Raw genomic sequence first — 26,685 nt, 5'->3', positions numbered from 1 at the left:
TTGTACTGAATATTCAGATATTCTGCTTTAATCAATTTTTGGAACTAAGGAAAATCATGCTCTTAATTTGTTTGGACAGGTTTAATGCCACAGTTTTAAAATGAAAAGCCCTGGAACTTTTCCTGTCAGCTATTCCCTAATCAATCTAACCCAATCAAAATGATATGCCACAGAAAGGAATTAATAAAATTTGGTGCCTAAAATAAAGTGCTGGATTCACAGCCCTGGAAACTGAAGCCCTCTGTTTAGTTATCAAACATCTACAGCATAGACAGCAACAGTGCAGGTGTCCCTTTGCCAAGACACCTATGTGTCTTTGCCATAACTTAGAAAGACCATGTCGAAAGGTAATGGAAAATCTAATGGTCCACCTTCTATTGTCCATTTCACCTTTGGCCTCGCTGCTGAGCATGCCCACAAGCTTCTCAATTAGGGCCTGACCCAACTCTTATTTAAGTTAATGTGAGTTTTTCCATGGGCTTCAGTGCAAATTGGATTGGCCTTTATTGCCAGCTGTGGTGGTGGTTTTAGTGATATGGATATTTGTCCACTGGGGAAAGGACAGAGACCACCAAGTCCTCTCACAGAAACCGCTATGCAGCCAGCCAATGTTATAAATACACGTAACGTTCTTAGACATTAAGACTGTCCCTGGTAACAAAACTCTGTGTTGTCCTGCTTCACTAAGTTCATTCCATTGTCACCAACTATCCCAACACATTTTTCAGAAGCATAATAAATAAGATTCAGCCATAAATGAACATACCATTGAGTTTATTGTAGTTAATAACTTAAATAATGTGTACTTAACCATATCTTACAACCAGTATGTCTTAGAGTCTGACATTCTCATAATTGTACAATTAGTTCTACTTTATACTTTAAGAGTTACATCGTTTCTGTTCAACACTTAAAATAACTACAATATACAATTTTATATGAAAAAGTGTAACTTGTCATAAAATAACCACAGTGAACACAGGGAAAGCTTATTTCAAAGGTTTGAGGTCATCATCACATTTTATATTTAAAAATTCACTACATAGCATAGTTCATAATTCTTGGTTTCAGAATACACAAACTCTAACCTCCTTTTGAGGCACCCGTTCCTTGTTTTTATTGGGTGAAGTTTCGTGAAATTCACCGATTTCCACATCCCACATTTTTCATGGGCAATAAACACACATTTTGAGCCAAGCCTCAGCTCATTTAAGTTGCTGTTGGCAAGTTAATTGGGCTACACCAATTTACACCAGCTGAGAATCTGGCCCTACATTATTGTATGTCAACACAAACTAAACTTTTACTTCAGCAAAATTCCCATAAATTTTACCCTTAGGAAAACGTCAGAATTTGCCACCCAAAGCAAGAATAAAACAGTTATTTAAAAATATGTTGCCTGGGTCCATCAACAACAATGGTGGCTGTAAGGAGTTATACTGCATCAAAGCAGGCATTATATTGGAGTAAGGAGCCAGAATAAAGCAGGATTTAGGGAGTGGTGAATTCCCCAAGGTAGATATATAAATATATTTTTAAAATATACATTTCATGTAGGTCAAGGCTTATGAAGCCAGGGCTAGGGCCTTCTATAATAGGTCTGGTGCCGGCTCAAATGCAGAAAAAGCAATGTTGTCTGCAAAAATGGCTGCTCACCCTAAAGACAGAAACATCAACCCTTATGATTTTGGCAAAACCATAGTTTTTCAGCCGGTTAACCAGCAATAGAGAAATGTATACAACGTAAACCACAGCTCTAATTGAATCCCTCTCACTATTAACACTCTGTTTCAGTCCCAAAATGCCTTTAGCCACAGTTGTAAAGTATTGCATTTTATACCCAGGCGATGACATCCCTTTCTCAACAAACACCCTAAGAATCCCTCTTTTCAAAAGTTAATGTAGGGCCGATGAAGGCAGTTGGACTGACAGCCCTGGAGATGTGAGTCTATTATTCATTGTTAGAACAGGTGCAGTATGGGCAGCAGCACCGCAAGCGTCCCACCATCTGTCTCACTTCTCGAGCTCTTCAAAACTGGGACCGTCCCGTAAAATTCGGTAGAGGTGGCAGCTCAACGGCTAGGTGTATTACAATGGTGCTCCAGCCTCTTTGCCTGCTTAAGACTTTGGCTTCTCTGCTGAGGCTACCAACTTGGGGTCTCAGTTTGTGCCAATTTAGGTGATAGCTAATTTTGGATGCTGCCATCTGCAGGCTCAGAAATGGAATAAGACTCCCCCCCAATGCCCAATTCATTTCTCATAAGCCACATTTCACATTAGTTGGTAACAATCTTCTCCCTGTAACTATTAACAGTAATGACCAAGAACAATGCCTCTATTTACTTCCTTCACTATGTTTTACACAAAAATCCAAGACATTGTAGGACCATAAGAGTTGAGTGTAATCTATACACATGGGGATTAATGCACCCGGGTCACATGAGTGTTTCATTTTAATACTGAGAAATGACAGATTTTGGTGAGCACGCGTCAGTCTAAATGTTTGTGTGGGAAGCGGAGGTACACCTAAGGAACATTCCTCTTGGTCACATAGGAGTCATCTTGAGATTGTACAGGGCTTCTGCCAGTTGGACAGGTAGCTGTGCCAATTTGTTACATACAGTCCCGTCAAGGCAGGTGCAGTACTACTACACAGGAAAAGATGCACTGCTGCAGTCCCTTCCCATTGTGTTTCAATTACTCTTGAAAATAATGTTTTCAGGCTTCCCTTTTGGTTCACTGTACCATTCAAACAGGACTGGAATTAAACGGAAAGAGAGAATCTCAGAAAGGCAGCGAGCTTTGCTTGAAAGCAAAGGTGGGGAAAATGCATCTGTTCCCTGTAGCAGGCAGCTTCACATTATCTCTTAATAAGGAGAATGATCTCTTCTTATGGGTTGGTGTGCACCCCTAGGAAGGTGTGTTGTTCTAACCCACAGATTCAGACGTACTGTAAGGAGAGGCATAACAGCTATGCTGATAACTGCATTTGTTTTACTAACAGTCAGCATACACAGGTGGGTACGTTGGACAATGCCTGTGTATAAATGACTCCTCTTCCTGCTCCAGCAACTAGGGTATCAAACCTTATTTAACTTTTAGGATCTGATGCTCAGTTATATTAAGGCCTCTTTCCACAGCTGGAGTGGTATAAAGAGGCCCTAGTGTGAGAATTAAGCCCTTCCCTTTCCACTAACGCTCTGTAACTAACCCGGCCTCACTGCAGCTAAACGCGCCTGTTCCTGAGTTATGCGTCTATCCAGGTTTAAGCACTGTGGGTTCCTGCTGTTTTGGGTCTTTGAATGTGGCAGCTTCACAGCTGGATGGGGAATTAGCTGCATTGGGCATCACTCAGGCGCTTTCAGCCTCTCAGTGTTGCCCCCTGAAATCCCTCCTAGGGGCTGCTCTTGTCCCACCCCTGGAGCAGACAGGAGGCGCACCCATGCGAGGTGGGGGCCAGCACAGAGGGAGAGATTTGGCACATAAGGAGCAATGATTGGGATGAGGTAAAGAGAAACAACAGGGACTCAAGACATTTCCTATAGTATCTCATCGGCAGTACATAGTCAAACCTTCACTGTCTCGAAGGAAAGTGAATAACAGCTGCACTTGCCTTTGGTTCCAACATGTTAGGCATAGACACTCCTCTGTCCATTCTCATTCCGGGGACATGACCATCCGGGAGGGACTGCATCGGATACAGGTATACGTCAGACACACAGGTTACACATACACACACACAGGGTAAAGGTACTCAATGTAATGGTGAAAACAGAGGTGAGTTTATGCTCAGACTTTCCTCAGATCTTAACAATTAATCTTACCATAAGGAACACTGTCAACGCTCCAGCTTATTACTTTTCTAAGGTGAGCTCTGGATCCCAGCTCCCTCAAAGGCTCTGATCTGCTCTCTGCTCAGTAGGCCTGGAACTGTGGAACCCATCCATACCACTCCCAATCCACCAGGGGGTTACTACAGAGTGGCCACACCTTTCCTGTCCCAATGGCTTCCTCTGTGGGCTTGCAGCTTGGAACCTCAACTCAGATCCCACACGACAATGTGTCAGGGCATTATTAACCACTGGGCCGCGCTGCCCCTTGCAACTGTCCCTTTATCACTTGGATAGCGTTAGAGTGTGGCTATACTCTGAAAAAGTGACTGCAAAAATGGCACCATGAAATTCCGCAGAAGTCTTTTTTCTCATAACAAACGGCACTCAGTTATATCCGATATGCTCAGTTGACAAGTAAAATGGTGTCATTTCTAACTGCAAACTGTGACAGTCAGTCTGGGTTCTTTCCATTTCACACATCATCAGTAATAAAGGCTTTACAGGTCCTGTTACAAAGGCTCTGTTACACCTGTGCATCCTACTTTTCCATTTTATCTTCATTGACACCTGGGAAAACCTAATGCGTTTTGCACAGGGACAACTGACTGAAACTTAGGGCCACTCCCATTGAAGTCAATGGAAAAAGATTCTTTGACCTCAAGCGGGAGTTAAATCCTGCATTTAATGAACAATTCTGCTGAACATGTACCAGCATGAATAGATCCAGCTTACACTCTGCTAGGTGTATTGGCTCTACAGTGATAGCAGGTGAAAAAGTCGTATCAACTTATTTTTGTCACAATAGGCAGATTTTACTGGGAATGCACACAAGAGGCAGCTCTTGGTTAAGAAGGTGCCATTTTTACATAGTTACTGTTCATAGCATAACCACACTTTAAGCATAATGCATGGCACGACATAAATATATATTGTAATCTGTTATCCTCTCACTGCAGATCAGTCTTTGATACGGTACATAATCAATTTGCCCAAGTATTTAAATTATAATCATTATCTAGCATTTATATTGCAATAGCGCCGACAGGCCAACCATTTTCGGGCTTCATTGTGCTAGGTGCTGTACAAATACATATTATTGTGAACATTCATTAAGATATGCAATGGCAAAAAGTTGTCATGGGGATCTGGAGAGGAGTGGCTGGCACTTGCAAGAGCATCTACTGCTGGAAGATCTATGGTGACAGCATCACAGGAGGCCACTGGCCAACCATCTCAGCTGGAGGGTGAATTCCATGTTCACAGCCACAGACAAAAAGGGAGAGTTTGAGGCTCATAGTATGGAAGACGGGGGCCCCCAGAAGGAAGAGGAATGTGTCTAGACCACCCTTGGTTGGGACAAGACATGGGGAGAGAGAACCCATGCTCAGATGCCAAGAAGGAACCACTACAGATAATTTTCATTTCAACATCAATTAGCTTTACAAAGCAGGTCACAAAACTGTTGGGCCTCCTCACTCATACAGTTCTGGGGCTGTACCAGGAAGCATCTTAGCTGTACCTGACCCTTGTTGATACAAGTCTACATCGTTGATTATGCTTAAACATGCAGATAAACTGAAACAAAGGTCTTAAAAAAAACCCTTCCCTGTAGCAGTAATTCAGACTTGAATAACAGAGTGGATGTTTTTATCTCTGCTGTCAGTTGATGGATGAAAACCCGTACTCTACCTGGAAATCTGAAAAGCAAAGGGAAATCTCGTCAGCATTAGAATGCGGAAGAACATGGATTGGTCACAAACACCAAACAGCATATTTTAATTGTTCAGCGAAAGCAATATCAGATCAGTTTGCAGCCTCCAGCAAACATCAGCTTGCTGTTCACCACTTTGATACTATTGATGCTTCTCAGAGAGATCGGAAGATAGTTACTATCAATTCACAAAACGGTGCATTAGCTCCAGGAACTCATCTCAGCTTATTTTATAATTAAGCATGAAAGAGATAACAGTCTCTCTGTCCCAGTCAATCTACAGTGTTGTAACTGATGTGATGTACTGATGTTGTTGGGGATATGTCAGATTTTTTGATTGACTTGAATCCAAAGGCCTATGTGACCAGACAGCAAGTGTGAAAAATCGGGACGGTGGTAGAGGGGGAATAGGAGCCTATACAAGAAAAAGACCCAAAAATCGGGACTGTCCCTATAAAATCGGGACATCTGGTCACCCTATAAAGGCCTGATCCAGTTTCTACTGAAGTCAAGGGAAAAATTTAAGGGAGAAGGAATCTAAGGCCTTATCCAAATGCAAAAACGGTACCAATTTAATGACATTGGTTTAGAAATTGGCTTAATTAAATCAGTGCAACATCCTATACATTAGTTAAATCTAGGGTTGTCAAGCGATTAACAACTAATCGTAATTAATCATGCGATTAAAAAAACTAATCGTGATTAATCACACTGTTAAAGAATAACAGAATGCCATTTATTTAAATATTTTTGGATGTTTTCTACTTTTCAAATACATTATTTCAATTACCACACAAAATACAAAGTGTACAGTGTTCACTTTATATTATAATATCAGAAATAGTATTTTTCAATTCACCTAATACAAGTACTGTAGTGGAATCTCTATCATGAAAGTTGAACTTACAACTGTAGAATTATGTACAAAAAAATAACTGCATTCAAAAATAAAACAATGTAAAACTGTAGAGCCTACAAGTCCATTCAGTCCTACTTGTTGTTCAGCCAATCACTCAAACAAGTTTGTTAACATTTGCAGGAGATAATGCTGTTTACAGTGTCACCTGAAAGTGAGAACAGTCGTTCTCATGGTACTGTTGTAGCTGGCGTCGCAAGCTATTTACATGCCAGATGCACTAAAGATTTATATGTCCCTTCATGCTTCAACCACTCTTCCAGAGGACATGTGTCCATGCCAATGACAGGTTCTGCTAGACAACAATCCAAAGCAGTGCAGACTGATGCATATTCATGTTCAACATCTGAGTCCGATGCCACCAGCAGAAGGTTGATTTTCTATTTTGGTGGTTCAGTTCTGTAGTTTTCGCATCGGAGTGTTGCTCCTTTAAGACTTCTGAAAGCATGCTCCACACCTCATCCCTCTCAGATTTTGGAAGGCACTTCAGATTCTTAAACCTTGGGTTGAGTGCTGTAACTATCTTTAGAAATCTCACATTGGTTCCTTCTTTGCATTTTGTGAAATCTGCAGTGAAAGTATTCTTAAAACGAACAACATGTGCTGGGTCATCATCCGAGACTGCTATAACATGAAATATATGGCAGAATGCAGGTAAAACAGGGCAGGGGACATACAATTCTCCCCCAAGGGGTTCAGTCACAAATTTAATTAACGCATTATTTTTAATGAGCATCATCAGCATGGAAGCATGTCCTCCGTTAGCCGAAGTATGAAGAGGGATACAAATGTTTAGCATATCTGGTACGTAAATACCTTGCAATGCCGGCTAAAAAAGTGCCATGTGAATGCCTGTTTCAGGTGACACTGTAAATAAGAAGTGGGAAGCATTATGTCCCGTAAATGTAAACACACTTGTTTGTCTTAGCGATTGGCTGAACAAGAAGTAGGACTGAGTGGACTTGTAGGCTCTAAAGTTTTAGATTGTTTTGTTTTTTTGAGTATTATGTAACAAAAAAAATCTGCATTTGTAAGTTGCACTTTCACGATAAAGAGATTGCACTTCAGTAGTTGTATGAGGTGAACTGAAAAATACTATCTTTGTTTATCATTTTTACAGCACAAATATTTGTAATAAAAATAATATAAAGTGAGCACTGTACACTTTGTATTCTGTGTTGTAATTTAAATCAATATATTTGAAAATGTAGAAAAACATCCAAAAATATTTAATAAATTTCAATTGGTATTCTATTTTTAACAGTGCCATTAAAAGTGTGATTAATTGTGATTAATTTTTTTAATCGCAATTAATTTTTTTTTAGTTAATCGCATGAGTTAACTGCGATTAATCAACAGCCTTAGTTAAATCTGTACACTCTTCCTGTGCAAGTCCTAAGTCGTTATGGTAAAGAATATAAACACTAGGGCACAGCTAGTAGAAATATATTTCTTGTGGGTCAATTCAAGTAATGTTCATAAGTGCAACAGTGCAAATTATTATTTAAAATAAATCACCATCAAAATATTAGTTTCTGCAAGTGCATTGAACTCCCACCACATCAGCCAACATGGCACTCCTATCGGCACTGCAGTACTGGTATGCCTCACAGAACAAAGAGTCGGGACTTGTCTGTCTCTCATGGGCTTTTCTAACCATCCCTGAGCCACAGATTCTTATTGTAGATGGGCCTGGGGGAAACCTCACAAAAAGCTTATTCCAAATCCATTCGATTCAATTGGAAAACTTTCACCGAGTCAAAAATCGCAACGTTTCCAATGATACAAACATTTTTTGTGGAAATGTTCAGACTGTTTGAAAAGGTATTTCAAAAAAAGAACCTGACAAATTGTTTTAGCCGGCTCTATGGATTTTACAGTAGGGAGAGGATCGAAGGTGAGATTGTCAAAGAGGGCTACAGGACCTCCCATTGAAAGTCCGAAGCTGCACAACCAGATGATGGCAGAGCTGGGAATAGAACCCAGAAATCCTAACTAACCTTAGCCAGAGGCCCAATCCCCTAACATGACATGTACAGAAAGTAAGTTCATATTCTCTGTGTATGGGGTACAAAATATACATGCAGTACTTAGCTACTCTGCTGCACGCTGTTATGCCGGACATTGGGCAGTGTCCCTTCACTTGCAGAGGAGAGCTGAATATCCAACATAAACCACATTCTAGGAGCAGTGAAGAAAATGTCATAGGGAATAGGAGAGCTTTCAGGAAACTAACTCAGATATACCAGACCAGTTGTCCATCCCTGGCTAGATCCATCTTGAGAAATACTGTATAATCATGTCTGGAGCAGTACATGCCTATTGATACATAGAACATGCATCTGAACAATCCCTAAAGCCTTTAGCACATGCAGAATTTGCTGTTTGACTTTTTAGTACTAAGGAGGACTGTCTGTCTGCATATTAAGTAGAACTGCGGATATTAAAAAGTACCAGTTGTTCCTGTTCTGATGTGTATAACAAGTTACAACACAAGTCAGAGAGAAGAAAACAAGTGTAGACTCTGCACTGTTTAATACAGATGAAGCCCAGAGAAGCTGGTTTGATTTTCATCCTGTAGGCTTTTCCATCAACTGACTGATTCATCCAGTCTCCTGACATTTTACAAGGCTATGAAGTGCTATGAAATACCTGACGTGCTTTGCAGGTCTAGGATAGCTCACTGAGACTCCTAAATGCTACATTTGTGAACACAAATGGTTGGGATCCTTCCCTCTAGAACCTCCACACACATGGGACCATCATTTCTGCTTGAATGCACTGAAGGTTATCCCAAGAGGTTCTTCATTTGTCAGATAAGCAGTTAACCTCACTGGCACTAGGACCTGGGATTTCCCAACATTAAGACCTTTTAGAAAATGGGAGAAACCACAATAAATAGCAAAAGGCAGCTCAGCAAACCCAGCTGCATCACGTAATGATGCCTGAGTTCACAGTCCCATCCATTTTCTAAGCCTAAGATTACATTACAACTTCAGCCATGTTTTTTGTAGCCAGGTCATGACACCCACATCTGACCTGTTACAACAAACAGGTTGAGCTGTGAACACTCATGAGCTTTTTGCCCAATGTAACCATGTGTCAACCTTGACTGAGCACCAACACCCACGTGTTTGCATTATGGAAATATCATAGCACCTCTGCGTTCTGGGTGGGGAGGTACACAGGGCAGTACCAGCAGCACATGGGACAAAGCCTTCTGGAGTGTTCTACTGAAGAGTAGGGAGGAAGGAAGTCTGGCCAGTCCAGTTACACCAGCATGGTTGTGGGACCCGTATGAGCAGAAAATAATATTGTTATTTCCTGAGACATTGATGAGCCAGCCAAGCCCACTGTCTTGGGTGACACATGGTTAGTGGTCACCATTACTAACCGTGCTGTAAACGTGATTCATGGGAACACAAACCTTGTTTAAAACTAACCGTTTTTTACATGCTCATTTACAAGTTAAAGTGCAGATAGGGCCTGATTAATAATTGAAAAGCTGAATGAAGGACACCTTGCCTTCTCCTTCCCCATACTACAGCAACATTCCCTGACTGGAGAGGCCAACGCAGGACTCTCTTCATGGCTCCAAAAGGCTACTCCAAGAAGAGGCATGTCATGTTGCCACTGCCCTGTGGTTCTCCTGGAGACTGCCAGTTCATGGAGCACTGTCACTGGCAGCACGACCTCCAAAGCGACGAGGCTGGCCCTCAAAAGGTGAAGTTAAAAAAATGTTTTAAAAGGACAAAGCGTTTCTCCTGCTTTGGAGATGATTAGCTCCCCTGTGATAGCCTGCGTCAATTCATGCTTTGGCACCTGTGTGCCATAATCTATGCAACTTGTGACAAACTGCAGTAATGGCAAGTGATGTATACAAAGGGCCCAATTCCAGTCTCACTCTCAGCCCTTATACACATCATAGCCAGTGGGGTGACTCCTGATTTACACCAGCATAGCTGATATGGGAACCAGACCCAATACACTCATGTGCCTGAGCTTTCAGAATGAACCCGAGACATGGACATGTTGGCCACTGCAGTCCCAGACTCATTTGTCAACTAAGAAACAGAGCCCACACCCCTGAGCAGCAGATCCTTTGTAACAGCATCCTGTCATTTTTACCTGGTACATTTCTCACAACAGAAACCACAACAATACGGAGCATGAGTCTAGGGCTTTATGTGTTCAAAGCACTTTGTAAATATTAATCATCAACACATTTTACTGATGAGGAGACTGGGGCACAGGCAGGTTACATGTCTGGCCCGAAGTCACACAGCAAGCCAGCGGCAGACCTGGGATTAGAATTTAGCGCTCCCTGGTTCCTAACCTTGTGGCTCCTGATTCCAGACCATGGTGTATCATTTGCAGCTCTATAATATAGCAAAACAGAACTCAGTGCACATCCCTGAATAAATACATATGGTTTGATTCTCAGTTGCACTGAGACCCCTTTGCACTGCTAGAACAGATCCTTGCTGTAAACGAGAATCTACCCCATAACGTGGTTTGGAAAAAAAAATGTTGACAAATGTCTGCACATTTTAAGTTAACTCTGGAGTTTACCGGACAGGGGTAAAAACTGAGATGCAGACAGGAGATCAACCACAATTGCTGCCTTAAAAAGGAACTGCAGAAACCAAAGCGAGTGTCACAGTTCACTTAGGGACCAAAGCAAAACAAGAAAACAAAAAAACCAACTCAGCCTTACCTCGAACATCACCGCTCACATCCCCATAACTATTGTACTGACCAAAGTCTGTAGACACCGGCTGTAACAGGAAGGAAAACACGGTCATATAAATGCACAGTTCACATATGCATGAGTGTGCAGGTATTTCTCATACAAAGGCTTTCAGCTCTCAGGTCTTGCTGCATGGTACACATTTCTAGCAGAATCTAGTCAATGGGAAAGGGTAGCAGGTGGCTTTTGTTCTACTGATGTTAGTTTTAAAAGACAGATTGATCCAATTTAGAGACCTGATGGGATCGACAGGGAAATAAATACCCAGACTGAACATTAACTCCACCTTCTGCTTCTCCACACTGCTGCCATCTTACCCTGTGCAGTCCATTTCTTCCATAGCCAGGGAGGGAGGAGGTTTTAGAGGCCGAGGCTTGTGAGGCTGAATGGGGAGGAGAGAAAAGTCTTTTAATAAAACACCAACAATCCACTGGAAACTCAAAGTCAGAACGTTTGGGGAAGCAGTTCTCAAACTGTGGATTGAGACACCAAGGTGGGTTGTGACCCTGTTTTAATGGGGTCACCAGGGCTGGCGTTAGACTTGCTGGGGCCGAAGCCAAAGTCCGAGCCCCACCGCCCAGGGCTGCAGCCGAAGACCAAGGGCTTCAGCCCTCGCCCCACCCCAAGGGTGGCAGTGCTCTGGCTTTGGCCCACCTGCCCGGGGCAGCGGGGCTCGGGTTTTGGACCCCCTTCCCAGGGCTGTGTAGTAATTTTTGTTGTCAGAAGGGGATTGCGGTGCAATGAAGTTTGAGAAACAGCACTGACTTTGGAAAGCAAACATTGAAAACATGGCTAAGAGCCAAATATGTACCCAACCTTCATTGGGAGCAGGATTCAAGTGAGTAGTAATGGTTGAACCTCAACCAGTTGGGGGCTTTGGCTTGGCTAAGCATCTAGCTCCAAAGCTTATCCCAACTGTGTTAGGAAATCTTGCATGACCAGCCGACAGGTTCCAGTACTCCTGATTTCATCTAAAATAGCAAGGAAACAGGCTCTCCTGTGGTATCACGGTGCTTCTGCTTAACGTCTCAGTTGATGCCAGAAAGTGCAGCGGCACGACGGCATTTCTTTGGCTTTCAATTTTAAGCGGGTGGTCATATATGTGGTCCTCCAGTAGCACCTCTGGAGTTAACATTGTAATTCATTTTCCATTACAGGGACTTTCTTCTCTCTTCCCCACAATTAGCACCCCTCTCCACTTCCTCGGCCACCCACAAATGTTGCCCTTGCAGTCTCTGGTTTAAGGAGACATTTAAAAAAAATAGGAGGGAGGTACAAAGGACAAGATGTTCTGGGGCTAAGGGATGCCGACGAAAGCACAAATTTGTCTGACCAGCAGTCCACAGATCTCACACAAAAGGCAGAGGTGTTGCCGATTAGCACAGATGTAATGGTACAGATGGGCACGGAGAGGCTTCCATTAAGGTGACACTGTAGCCAGTGCATTTACTCATCTTTGTGAGCGCTGATATTATTAGAAAGACCCCAGCCCCGTGACCATGATTGGAGCCCTAGCCTGGTCTTCTCTCCCTGACCAATAGGGGCTGGCAGTGCTGTAGAGACAGCCTACTCCTATAACGGGGAAGAACAGAGTCTTATTTTGTTGGGCAGCCATCCTCTAGGATGATGGAGTAGTGGCAATGGCAGGTTCCACAGGGAGCTGCTCTTGACTTTTCTTGGCTTGGAGCAGACTTACGATGCAAGGCCCTGAGGGCAAGGAGAATGAAGTAAAACACATGAGGAATAATCCTTGGAGCTCTGAGAAGGGCACATAGGTGCACCAGGGATAAAAGAATATATTAAAAATATATATACAAAAAAGGCCAAACTCTTGGCTGCATCACTGACCTCCCTGTAAGCAAACAGTTAAGCACAGCTGATACTTTCGGCTTTTCTCTGGAATGTAATGCATCCAATTGAAATGCTAGCTTAGATAGACAGACATTGACTCGCTAGGGTCCAGCACTTTGGAATGTGTTGCCCTGCTCTCTAAGGCATTGCCGATTTCCTCTTCCCCCGTGGGAAAGGTTAAAAGGCTACGTGAAGCTCAAGTTTAGGCAAGGTGTGTTTAGTTTGTTGTAATTTAATAAGCTAGCCCACTAGTTTGTGATAAGTGTCCGCAGTGCAGTTACCAGGGCCAAACTTTACATCACACATGTATATAAAGAGTTATTCCTCCAAGAAGTTCCTTCTAAAATCCTCAATTTAGTATTATTTCTAGATTAAACAATAAAGCCAACAGGTATAGCCCAAGATTTTCAGGAGTGAAAGCCCAGTATCCAGGCACACACACCATGTGGGCTTCCATGGACCACTTAGAAATGGTTTTCACCTCTGTTGCTTACATGAATTAATTGGAGAATCGTAACGACTGGCTGAAAGAGGTGGCCTATCGCGAGTCTCCTTTTCCATTTCTTCTTTTAATATCAGTTGCCCCAGACCTGAGTTAAGCTATAAATAGGAAGAGAAAAAAATATATATAAGCAAAATACAATGGTGGATTTGTTCATTAAAACAGTTGAAATTGCTTATGAAAAGTCTGTCCATGGTGCACAGTGGAGGATTTTGAAGATTCGGAAATAGTATTAAGATAAGGCTATAACAACCTTCATGAGCTGCTCCTCCTGTAGCTGCCGACGTCTCTGGAGCTCTTCATCTTCTTCCTCTCTGCCACTTGATCTGCGTCTCATGTCGGCTCCTGCTTCCATAAAACCATGGTACAAAGAGAGCTTTCTCATATCAGTCCCACAACACCAGAGACTTAAGGTCTACTACACAATACAACCTAACTTCGTTTGCTAAATAAAAAAAATGCAAAGATTGCCAGTAGCTTCCAAAGCCTTTTCAAAATCCACCCTTACCCAAAATGAACACTGAGCAAGTCCACCCACGGTGAGACCAGAAGGGTGCTGGCACTATCCACAGTGAGAAGTTATACTAAACAGAACATTGGTTCCCAAACTGTTTAGGCTTCCTTATCAGTTTAGGCTTAGAAGCCCTGGGTTGCACTAGACAGTGCATCCCACCTCCCACAGATATGCACATGCCTCAACTAGAAATGGAGTTTGGGCTACTCCAAAACCCACTTACATAGTAATGAGGCTGGAGCTGTTTGAAGTCCCAGTTTCACCACTGCAAGATTGGAGTTTGGAGTAGCTAAAGCTTCACACTTACTTAGCACACGCACAAGTGAATAGAAGGGGAGCAGCAGTGGTGTTCCAGGACCTAGCACAGAGGCTTGCAATCAGCTTAACAGGGAGGGGAAGCCTAGATCACCAGTCACAGAGGCTTGACCTTAAAAGCACTGGTCCATGTACCAAAATGGCCGAGAACAATAGGCCTGATTCTCTTTTACACTAAGGCCACTTTACCCCACTCTGAGAGCATGGGGGGGACTCAAAGTAGGTATGAATTATATTCAATCCACTTGGTGGCCAATTTAGACTGCCAAAGTAAAGCAGCTGTAGTGTAAATGAAAATCAGGTTCAATGATTTTTTAGAACATAGTCATGAACAGGCTGAATAACATGGCTACAGGCAGTTTTGATGACAGCAGTAGTCTTGCTCTATGGGCCAAATCCTGAATTCCTGACTAATTTTTCAATCAATCCTAATTCAGTCTAAGTTCTCATTATAATCAGATGGGAGTTTCTGAGTAAAAACCAAACCCTGCAATTGAATCATTAGGATGCTTAAATTCAACACAATATTATACAGGGAACTGGATTGAACTCACAACCCTGGGTTTAGCAGGCCAATGCTCAAACCACAATATGTAAATGATACATTTATTGCTGAGTTCAGAAAAGCCCCGACTGCATTAGGGCCAATATAGTTTCTGCAGAGTCATGTTTAGTTTCTCAGGAAAAATAAAGCAACCTGAGAGCCAATGTATAAAGCAATTTTATTTAAAATAGTAACAATCAAGATACAGTCCATTGGCAGGTGGGTAACGGACTGGGAGGAGGTGATGACCAAAGTGGTCAACTAGGAACCCACCACAGATAAATAACACATTACGTTATAATGATCATTGGTGTTATAATGAAATATTAAAAATACCCATGAATTATCGATTTGATGTTACAGGTTGTGAAGTTTCAATTGGCATGTAGACGCTATTTCTAGTGAATTGATTCCCTCTACATTAGCCATTCATATTATTTGCCTCATCTCAAACCACTGAATTCCTAACCCTTGTTATGGTTTTATTAACAGCTACATGGAACGTACTGTGGAGTGTCAAACTCTTCACCCAAAACTGAAATAACCAACCTAAAGAGTTTGCTTTGTGCATCTCTGAAGAAGTAATGTTTAAATTAGCTGTCTAGCATCCCTCCTGGTTGGGAATCATCACAAGCACAAAGAAAAAGACAAATTAAAAAAAAATGATTGTGTATGTGATTCAAAGAAAACGCAATGAATGAGACACTGCAGTGTCAGGACATGGAAAAGAAAGATATACATTCTGTGGATACGGCGTAGATGAGAAACACAACTTTTACGATGGTCTCATTCAGAAGGTATCTATGCAATGACTGTTCCTTCACAGTGCTCATCATTGCCACAGAAAAAGCTACATGGACAGAGAAATGACATTCTTTACAAGTATATTTACTGTTAGCATAGAACTAGAATGTGAAATAAATAATAACTGAAAGGAGTCAGGCTTCTATGATGCATTCAAGACATTGAACCGCCCATAGCCAATTGCACAATATATATCTCCTCTATGGGAGAATGTCCATGTTAACAGTCCCAAAGTTCTTTTATGAGACCTGTTTTCTTTGCTATTATCATTTATACCACAGACGTGCACAGAGGCCCCAATCAGATTCAAGGCCTCAATGTGCTATGTGGTGAACAGAGGTAGACAGTTCCTGCCCCCGAGAGCTTACAGTTTCAATATTAGTCTAATTTATTTATATGTACCTCTTAATCCATGTCACTTAGTTCATTGATTTTTTGCATACCTACAGCCGCAAGTGAGGGAGGACCTGGCCAGTGGTCTGTCTCAATCTTTGGTATCTCGTTGGGTGCTGGAGCATGGGCTGCTGGGAACTTGGAGGACTTGATGATATCCTCGGAGGACTTGCTCTGTGCTGCCAAAGCAGTTGCATCTAGATGGCAATCAGGGGAACTTAGCTATGTTATAGCCTACATCAGTGTCATGGTTTTCCTTACTTTGTTAATATTTCATACTCTACAGCAGTTCAGTTATTAAAAGTGTATGCACTGATCTTTTGGCTTCCTAGTTTCAGCTTGCAGTACTTCTTCCCCTCATTAATGTCTTATAATCAAATTTATGCTCTCTCCCCTTTCACAAAATACAGGATTTCACTGGAGTAGCACCCTGTTAGAATGATTAGACAGATAGAGGGAACTCAGGCAAATACGTCAAGCAGTATTTCGCTGTATCTCCTGACGATAGCTGATCATTAATGAAGACTTCAGTGTGCTGGCTTGTCTGCCCTTTAGGGCAAGAAACCAGGAATAGTTCAGTGGAGTTGCACTAATTTTAATTCCACCACGTTTAAAAACATTTCCTATGCTTCTGTGAAAAATTGCAACAGCGAAGGGGTCTGCAGCCAGCAGAGAAAGGTGTTTATCACTCGAACATCTCTGCTGCATCTAGTAACTCATTCATGTTCAGTAACAAAAGCGAGCTTGAGTTTAGTAATAAACGTTAAATTCTGTTCAGATCAACTCAGCAGGGAGATAGTCTTCAGAAATGAAATTTACCACTGTACTATACAGTATTTAAAAAAAACCTCATCAGGAATTCCAGAGTCTTATCTCACACAATCTAGAATTCAAATCTGGGCCAAAGTCTTTTTAAATTATCATATAATGCAGGGATGTGCATTGTGGTTTTAATTTGTTGACTTTCGACCAAAAAAATAAATTAAAAAAATCAAGTGTTTTACTTTGTATTAAAAACACCCTTGTTACTTCCTAAAATGCAAAATATCAGCCTCAGTCAAGTCATTTTATTTTTGAACATCAAATCAGAAGACGATTCCTGGACCTACTTTCATTGAAAGACGTCTGCTAAGACAAGCAACTAGGAAGCCGAGGCAGATGTTTTTCAATAACGGATTCATTACATTTTAATGTTTATGGCTTTAGTCTGAGATTGTCAAAGCAACATAAGGAATTGAAATGCCCTTATTCCCATTAAAATTAACAGGAATTTCACATCCAAATCCTTTAGGCCGCTTTGAAAATATCTGCCTTAATGTGTATTGGGAATGTTGGCAATTTTAAGACGGGGAAGTTTCTATGCATGAACATACAGAAATCTGGGGAAGCTGGTCAGGGGATAACAAAAGCATGACTTCAAACAGTACTTACATATTAGAATTGGTGAGGTTAGTGGCTAAACATTCACATGTTAATGAGAGGGTGAGAAGACACATTAAAACCATAAAACCCCCCAAAAATAATATTAAGAAATTTTTAAAAATGAGAATATGGTTTAAAATAATTTTTTAAAAAAGAGGCTCACTCTGCAATAATGGGACTCTGGTTTCTAATCTAGGTCTCCGTATTTTTTCCTCCTTGTGAGCTCAGCTGCTCTCTATTAGCTGCTCATCTAAAACTTATGATTCTGTCCATCTGTTACCTAATCCTACAAAGAAACTATACTGGTTGGTGTAGGATCTCCAAAGGCAAATGCAAGAACTCCCTCAGGAAGTATAGTCACGTGTGCTTTACCAACATAAAAAAGCCTTTTCCTATTAAACACTCTATATTCGTAGCAGAAGGCAATAGTGAATGAATTCAGTAATAACAGGGACCATGTTCCATAGCATCAGGCAGTGGCAAATCAATTGGCTGGTCCCATCATCATTATTATTATTATTATTATGAGGAATGCTAAAACAATGGGCAGCTTGGAAAGAGGTTTAAAGGAACAATGAAACTGAATATTGGAAAAACAAATAGATTTTGCTATCCAAGCTGCTCCACTGGCTTTGACAGTCAAATCAGCCTCCCCAGAGATACACTGCATACAACACTTGCAACAATTCTACTCGTTCTTAGCTCTTTTAGCAAATTTGCATTTGGAATACTGGTCTGCCAATAAAAATCTCCATCTTTACGGTGGAAGCAAAGATTTGTACTTTATTTGTACTTTATGAAACAAAAGTTAATACGATATAGGCTGAGACCCTCCTGTTGAAAAATCAGTCTTACCATGATGAATTCCTGTGGGAATAGGTACGGTACCTAAATCATGTTAAAGACACAAGGTGAAATCCTAGTCCCATATAAATCAACGGGAGTTTTGTCATCGACTTCACTGGGGCCAAGATTCCACTCATTCTTTTTACTTGGCAATCTGTCCAATAAAAGCTGCTTTTAAACGAATATTTCCGATTTGTAATGTGTACGTGAAACACTGGGTGTTTTCTGCTATGCTGTACAAATGTTTAATTGAGCAGACTCTCCTACTAAGAAAATACAGAGAGGAAAGAGGGTTTACCATGTTGTTTATAGATGGGTGGTTTCCTGTAAATGTTGATGCCTTGATCTGTGGAATTAAAAAGCAGAAATGTGTGAATATAGGGAAGACTTCAGCGATGAATAAAAGAAAAACCCCAACACCAAACCAATAGACACACTAAACCAAGGAGTTAGCACAGGAAGAAGCCAGAAAGCTAACTCTAGCATTACATATAGCTGGATTACTCGAGAAAATACTAGAACAGGTGAAAAGTCACAGACATGTGGTATGAAATCTTTTGCCATTTATTTTGCAACATGTTGATGCATCTAAGTCACGAGCCATTCATTTTAAATACTTAGAAGTTTATTAGTAACATAAAGGTTATAGAAGAAATGCAAGCAAAGGAGATATTTTGATGGTGACTATGTAAGCAATTTGGGGACAGCAACCCCAAATGACTACATTCTGGAAAATTGTGCTTCAGCAATAGCAGCTTAATTTCCTCTCCAACCAATGAGTTGGACAGAGCGTAGAGCAATGCAGTGAACCTACAATTCACATTAAAACCTACTGACCATGTGGTCTAGTCTGCCATTTTGAAGAACAGCCAACTATTGTACTGCACTGGGCCAGAAAGATGCTCCATGCAAAGCTAATTAATGTAGTGCTAATACCAAACCACAAGACGGACAGATTAAAAGCATTTCTATGTGACAAATATTGTACAGCACATCATCATTATGCATTAGATTTTAACTGTAAACCCCAAAACTCTTACACAGTATTTCTATGGCAACCTCTTCAAGAACTGGGATTATTATTTTTTTTTAAATAGATGCTGATTTAGTAACAGGCAAAGGTTCATTCTGAAAAAAACTTACAAGTTCTTCACAAAAACAACAGGCAAGGTGATCCAAAATTAATGCTACAGTGAAAAACCAAGTATCAGAATCCCATTATGCATAATGAGTTCTATTAGGGGCTGAAAATCTGCATTGCAAAATAACCATTTGCTACTGTATAATATCGATTTTGGTTACATTAGCACAACTGTCACAGAAAATGTTTAGAAGCATACAATGCACATCATGGGTCCAATGAACGTGCTAAAGGAGACAACTTTATCTTTGGTATCAAGGAAAGGAACCTTACACATCTATGAAAATTAAAGTAAATCCTGCCTGACAACGCCCTACATCACTGACTAAACTAGGCAAATTCAGAACACAGAGACACAGAGGCATTTTTTGTTCCCGCTAGAGGACCACTGTCTCTACTTGAATAACATATCTGTAAATGCTACCAGGGTATTTAAGTCATGCGATAGATTCCCACCTGCCTACACTGGAAAGTTATAAATAGAGACTTTCCCTCATTCCATCTAAATAAGGGAACAGGAAACTTTTCCACAGTGGAAAAGTTGTAAATTTGACTTAAAACAGTCTGTCCCTTGTAAACAGGGCATGTTGACTTTATGTATCCTTATATGGGAAGTCAAGTTATTGTACAAAAACAAAAAAAGAATTTTTCTCATCCAGTTAAAAAAAACAACAACCAAAATCTAACTTGGAATGGTCTTGCTCAAGACAAAGCAAGTCAGGAGTTGCCTTTATCAGATATGAAAATCACGAGATGCTTAGATTTAACTGCTCTTGCTGGAGAGCATCATAACTGCTCCAGGCCCCATTCGCCTCTCACATACACTAGTATAAGTCAGGAGTAACTCTTCCAAGTATGGCTCAGAGCTTGGGGAAGTGAGAAGGATCAGGCCCTAAATGGTCAGCTCACTGTCTATTGACTAACACTGAACCACAACCCATTTCTAATGCTGAAGCACAGGGCAAGATAAAGCCACAATCCATCCCTCCACACTTGCTACACACAAGACTCCTCTCAGCAAGGTCAGGAGCAGGTCCCTGTGAGTCAGAACTCTGTGTGCGCATACCAAGTAAAACAGCGTGAAATAATGGAGACAAGACAGAGGTGACAAAGGCTACATTCTACACTGTGACAGGACACCAAGACACAAAGTGCCAGCTCCTACCTGGAACATGGAAATGTTTAGGGGCCTGAACGTAAGTTGGAGTTAGAGGGCGGCTGTCTGGCCGATAAGGGACAGGGGAGTTCCGACCGCTGGACGGCTCATTGCCTCCAATGAGAAGAATGGAGAAAACAAAATGAGAAAAGGGAGAGCGATAAAGCAGCAAGCATAATAAAAACCCAACCAAAAGACGGTCAACTCAAAAACTCCAGGGAGGAAGAGAGGTTTAAAGCAGAACTAAAAACAAACAATATTCAACAGACTTGACTAGCACTGGATGACTTTGCTTTTCAATATTCCTGCAGAGACAGAGATTCACGTTCAGACTGGAGTTGAGTTTTAAGCAGCTCACATTCATTCTGACGGCATGCATGTAGGAGCTGTGTGTTGGCAGCTTGGTGGTTAGATGGGCAGGACGGGAGAGAGGAATGGAAGGTTATTTGGCAATGGTTCAGAACAGAGATTGACAGTTTTGGTTATAAGTCACAGGCACGTGGTATAGTAGTTGATATGCAAACCCAAAATGTAACTGGTTTCCAAGCATGTAGAAGCAGATGTTGGCAGCTGGAATACAATTCCCTAAATCAAAGGAGCACAGACATTAGAGAAGGAAAAGAGCTGTTAGGTCACCTAGGCCATCTCAGAGCATTGTTCCCCACAACTCTATTAGCTTAGCCACACAGGAGTTAAAATTCTTAAACTTAGGTCTTCATTATACGACTGTTCTGACTGGAACATTCCTTCCCCTCCCAGCAGATCCACCATATTAATCCAGGCACCCTGAAGGTTGCTGAAATGAGCCAGAGGCATCACTGCAGTGCTTATCCTCCCACCCGAGACATCAAGATTTGAGAGCAAGGTTTCCATCCACATGGCTGCAGGGACACTAACCAAAACTAAGGAAACCTTGGCCCCGATTCTCCACTCTCCTGCACCTTGTGACATCATTTACACCTGCGTAAAGTGGACGAGAAGTGCTCGCAAATCAAAATGGAACACCCGTGCACTTACTTTACCCAGAGAGAACCAAGCCCCTTCTGTTTTTTAAATGCGTAGAAGGGGACCAATGCCAGCCGGAACTGAGAGAGACAGTCAAAAGAGAATAAGAGAGAAGGAAAAGTGGGCTTTAAAATTTGACAACCAGTGGAATTGCAGTTCCCAAAAGAGGTCATGTTTTCCAGTCCAGGGGTTCTTGTGAACGTTAACCTGTATTTCTAAGTAATGGCAAGGCACCCAGAGCTGTTGGCTAAGCACCTTTCTTATACTTTATAAATCCAATAATCAGATAAAAGTATTTTTATTCCACCCCCCCCCCTTTTTTTTTGTACACTACTACTAGAAGGGTGGCCAGTGAGCTGAAAATGCAGCAGAAGGGCAAGGCAATTCACCGTACATGCTACCCTAAGCGAGGCATGTGTTTAAATGCCAAATTTTCCAAGACGCCTCCACTTGTGCTTAAGGAAGTCATTTGCATCCTTATGACTTGTCTATACACATGATGAATTGATGTACAAACACTGTATTTGGGCATGACTTGCATGCACAAAATGTGTCCATACAAATGCATGTGCAAACTAGTATATGTACCACTATGATCGTTTTGGCCCTGTCTTGTTACACAGTCCCCAAATGTGCTGTGCCATCGGATGTTCCATGTGCTGTGGTTCTTCTATTTTAGGTTCAGTGTTGCTGAGTACTGTTCAGCCAATGGCTAATTTGGAAAACTACATATCAGCTAGGAGTAGCAGAATGCATGGTTATTTAAAGTGATATGGTTATGTGTGTGTTGCAATTCAAGGACATAATATTGTGTTCTGAAGTTACACTCTGTGGAATACATCATTTTGGTTACGTTGGCTTCTGATAGAAACTTGTTTCTATTAGAACATTATAAACTCCTTTTTATTAATATCAGTGTTCTGTAGACTACCACCCCCACTATAAGTCTCAACACATAGCTAATTTGACATATTTTAAACTTGTATGAAGACATGTCATTCCCTCTTCCTGCTCCCACTGGTTGGGAGCAGTCGTGCATTTAGCAGGAAAAACATTTAATGAGAAAGGGTAATCAGAAGAGACTTCTTGAACTATGCAGTCTTGCAGCAAGCAGAGAAGCAGGTTTAAAATGAAGGGTTTTTTGTGAGTGAAGCTTGCAATCCAAACCTTGCTGCCAAGAGGTACATTTTACCTGCTGAATGTTGATGACAACATGGCATCAAGGTGGGACATCGCTGACTTTCATATCGTCATCATCATTTTGACAGATGGGAAAACTGATATAGAGAGGAGTAACTGGAGTAAAGCCATTGGAAACTAGTATTCAAACCAGGGTTGGGAGTTCTGGTTCTCACTATCAATCCTGTTCTCAGGCCACTATGCACTCTTTTCTCTGTGCATGGAAGACCTTGGAGATCATTGACTGCCATGTCTGGCGTAAGGCTGAGGGTGGCTTTGCAAGAATGTGAATGTGTTAGTGCCTCTATAAATAATTCACTGTTCTGTAAATAACCTGAAGAATCCCATCTACACCCCTTTTTATATTCACTAGAAATTAGTGAGCACAATCACATTGACTAAATTGTGCTGGATAATCCCATGTCTAGGAACCCAGATGATATAACTAGTAAGTTATATAACAGACCCCATTGACAGGGTAATTGAACCAGGTCTCCCTGCACTTGTTGCTTCACAGATGACACCTGTCGCTAGTGATGAATGACGCTTCTGTGGATAGAAGGGAAACCCTCACCACCATTGCAGAGAATGGTGCACTTCACAGCACTTCTGTACCAGAGCCTTGTAGTGCTGCGTAAAAGCTTCAGATACTGTTACAGCAGCAGCCGCTATTTGAGAAAGTGGAGTTCTGTGTTACAACAGATCATTTATTCTCAACCTGGTTATGATGGTCTCTAAAAATTTGCTGAGAAGAGTTATACAGAATTATAGCTTGATTTGCTGAGAGGCTTAGACCATGACGGCTCTTAAGAAAAAAGGGGGTATGAACACTAGTATTTTAGCAAGAAGAGCACCAATAGGAACAATACATAAATTATATTGGCTCTGCATCATATATGTGAGATGATATGATACAGAGTGAAAAGAATGAAGAATTTCTGGGCAAATAAAACTGTATTCTGACACAGCATTTGCCCTAAATCTTTACATATTGCTTTGAATACTGTCCATAAATGGTTATGTGTAGTGAGGCGGTCTGGCCTCCCTCTGACCCAGAGGGGGAGGAACCACCACCTGTAGGTGGAGCCAGACCAGACTTGTCCCGCCTGCTGGAAGTGGGAAAGTGGGACAGGAAGTACAAAAGGCGGAGCCTCCAGCTCAGTTGGGGCCGAGACACTGAGGGAGACAGATGCATCCTGCTCGCTGCTGCTGAGACAAGTAGTGCCCTGTTCCTAGAGGAACCTGTGTTCACAAGGGAGCTCCCAGAACTGCCATTGCCTATCTACCCCAAGGAGGCTGAGGACGCCCATGGAGGCAAGGTACCGAATGTATGGGTAGTAGGAAGTAGCCCAGGGACAGCAGACTACTGTCCGGCTGTGTTGCTGCCTGAACCCAGGTCAGTGTGTTGCGGCTGGATTCCCTGCTGACTCAGTGGCAGAACACTCTACTCCTATTAGGGCCCTGGGCTGGGACCCCTAAGACCCCACAATAGGCCAGGAGGTCTGTGTTAGCCTACCATCCGCCAGAGCTAGACTATTCACTGCTCTGCCCTGCCTGGGGGTTAAGCTCTTAGACAGTTTGCTGCCCCACCCTCCCTGAGGGTCTGGGTCCCTGAACTATCCACTGCTCTGCCCTGCCCTGCCTGAGGGCCAGAGCCCATACACTGCTCGTTAGCTCTGCCCTGCCTGAGGGCCAGAGCACTATAGACTGAGGCCTTGGCTACACTTGGGAATTCACAGCGCTGCCGCGAAGCGTGAGTGTAGTCGCGCCGCCAGTGCTGCGAGAGCTCTCTCGCAGCACTGTATGTACTCCACCTCTCCGAGGGGAATAGCTTGCAGCACTATGAGCGAGCGTGCAGCTCTGCAGGCTCTGATTACACTGGGGCTTTACAGCGCTGCACTCGGGGGTGGCGTTTTCACACCCCCTGAGCACAGCAAGTTGCAGTGCTGTACAGCGCCAGCGTAGCCAAGGCGTCAGATTCAGGATGCTAACACCTGGTCTCCTAATTTCCCCTGATAATAGGCAGCAATTTGGTGATGTAGTGAGGCAGTCTGGCCAACCTCCCACCCAGAGGGTAAGGGATGACGGCAACACCATTACATTAAGTCTATTGCCATTTAACATCTCGCTAGACAGAGCAATGGAAAATTTGTTAATTCAGCATTTGAGTTAAAGAAAAACATGCAGATTTTGAGATGGTGAGAAAAAAAAGCCATCACACCCACCCAGCATGCATGAAGATAATCACATGGCTGCGACATGACATACCTATGTAGAATGAAGCTGCAAGGAAGATAGGGGGGGAAAAAGTAAACACACAGCCTGGGAAAAAATAAGGATGAAATGACAACATATCCTTATCAGCTCCTTATCAGCTCTGAGACCCAAGCCATGATAGTGACCTCAATCTGGAGGTCTATTGGAGAACATCTTTGCCAGACATGCAGGACAACATCTGAACAGTAATGACCAGAAGGTGGGTCATTCTTTCAGCAGAATTAAATTACTTTTCTCCTGACTCCAAACATACCAGGGACTCCTTGCTGAGGAGAATTTCTTTGAACTGGATAAATGAAATCAGCCATGAAATTCAACTAAAAAGGAGAACATGTTTATGATGGAATGGGAAAACCCAGCAGTAGCCAGTGAAATCTATAGTGTGCTTCATTTTCAAAACCTCTAGGACAGGGGTCCTCAACCCCAACAGGTATCAGGGGTCAGGCGACCAAATGGGAGAAGGGTGCTCAAATGGAAAGCCACTGCACTAGGGAATGCTGCTCCAGGAAGCAAATGTTCCTTATCATGATACTTCCAGAGTAACATACATAATGGACATCACAAAGAGAATTCTGGGGTGTAAGTTGTCTCTACGGTCTGTCTTTGGAATAGAAAGGAAAAAAGTGTGCATATGAGTGTGCATGTATGTGTAAAAATGGACTCACTCCCCTGCTTCTTCATCCACCCCGATGACCCGTGGCTGGTGTGCAGCCATTACGGTGTATGCTTGTGGTTTGTGATTCCTTCCACGTCTGCAAAGGAACATGTCTCCTATTGCCTCAAAGATAAACCTGTGCTGTGGCACTTTGTAAACTTCCAAAGCATTGCAGCAGTTCTAGTTATGTAGCCACAAAGCACACTGGAGCCCTTCAGGGAATGGCTACACTGAGGCTGGGTCTACACTACCCGCCTGAATCGGCGTGTAGAAATCGACCTCTTGGGGATCGATTTATCGTGTCCCGTTGGGACGCGACAATCGATCCCCGAATCAACGCTCTTACTCCACCAGCGGAGGTGGGAGTAAGCGCCGTCGACGGGAAGCCGCAGAGGTTGATTTTGCCGCCGTCCCTACAGCGGGGTAAGTCGGCTGCGATACGTCGAATTCAGCTACGCTGTTCGCGTAGCTGAATTTGCGTATCTTAAATCGACCCCCCGCCCCTGTAGTGTAGATGTAGCCTCAGGAAGAAGATGTGTTCTTAACTCGGGTTAGCTTACTCAGGTTAGAATAGCAGTGAAGACACAGCAACTCAGCTTCTAACTCAGGTTAGCAGCTTAAATTCAAGCCCATTATGGAGCCTGGGCTGGAACTCAAGCATCGTCACTACTATTTTAACCCAAGTCAGCTAACCTCAGCTAAGAACACACCTTTCTTTGGCAATGTAGCCATACCCTCAGTCTGCCAGCAATGAAGGAAACAAACCCCTAGGAATATGAACTCTAACAGGCAGGGGATGAGGAGAAAATCGGAAGTGGTTTTAATTTATATAAATCATTGGGATGAGTCTGGGAAGTGGAATTCAGAGACC

The 26,685-nt window shown here is 42.3% G+C and overlaps 1 protein-coding gene across 20 annotated transcripts in view; it reads right to left on the bottom strand.

Annotated features, from left to right (window-relative positions):
* Window positions 1-26,685, bottom strand: part of ABLIM1 (actin binding LIM protein 1) — a 314,331-nt gene that overhangs the window by 9,854 nt on the left and 277,792 nt on the right. For 14 of the 20 annotated variants that reach the window (XM_065552432.1, XM_065552417.1, XM_065552421.1 and 11 more), the window contains 8 exons: window positions 20,708-20,812; window positions 18,700-18,747; window positions 16,184-16,330; window positions 13,817-13,911; window positions 13,556-13,661; window positions 11,528-11,592; window positions 11,178-11,238; window positions 758-5,530 (listed from right to left, as the gene is read on the bottom strand). In XM_065552432.1, the coding sequence (XP_065408504.1) occupies window positions 5,493-5,530; window positions 11,178-11,238; window positions 11,528-11,592; window positions 13,556-13,661; window positions 13,817-13,911; window positions 16,184-16,330; window positions 18,700-18,747; window positions 20,708-20,812 (665 nt within the window). In that variant the 3' untranslated portion in view covers window positions 758-5,492. Of the gene's footprint in view, window positions 1-757; window positions 5,531-11,177; window positions 11,239-11,474; window positions 11,593-13,555; window positions 13,662-13,816; window positions 13,912-16,183; window positions 16,331-18,699; window positions 18,748-20,707; window positions 20,813-26,685 lie in introns of those variants that run through there. The other 6 variants (XM_024103584.3, XM_065552413.1, XM_065552422.1 and 3 more) reach the window with 6 other exon arrangements.

Source organism: Chrysemys picta, chromosome 7, assembly GCF_011386835.1.
Source record: "Chrysemys picta bellii isolate R12L10 chromosome 7, ASM1138683v2, whole genome shotgun sequence".
NCBI classification, from domain to species: domain Eukaryota; kingdom Metazoa; phylum Chordata; order Testudines; family Emydidae; genus Chrysemys; species Chrysemys picta.
This window is presented reverse-complemented; position numbering and strand designations above follow the sequence as displayed.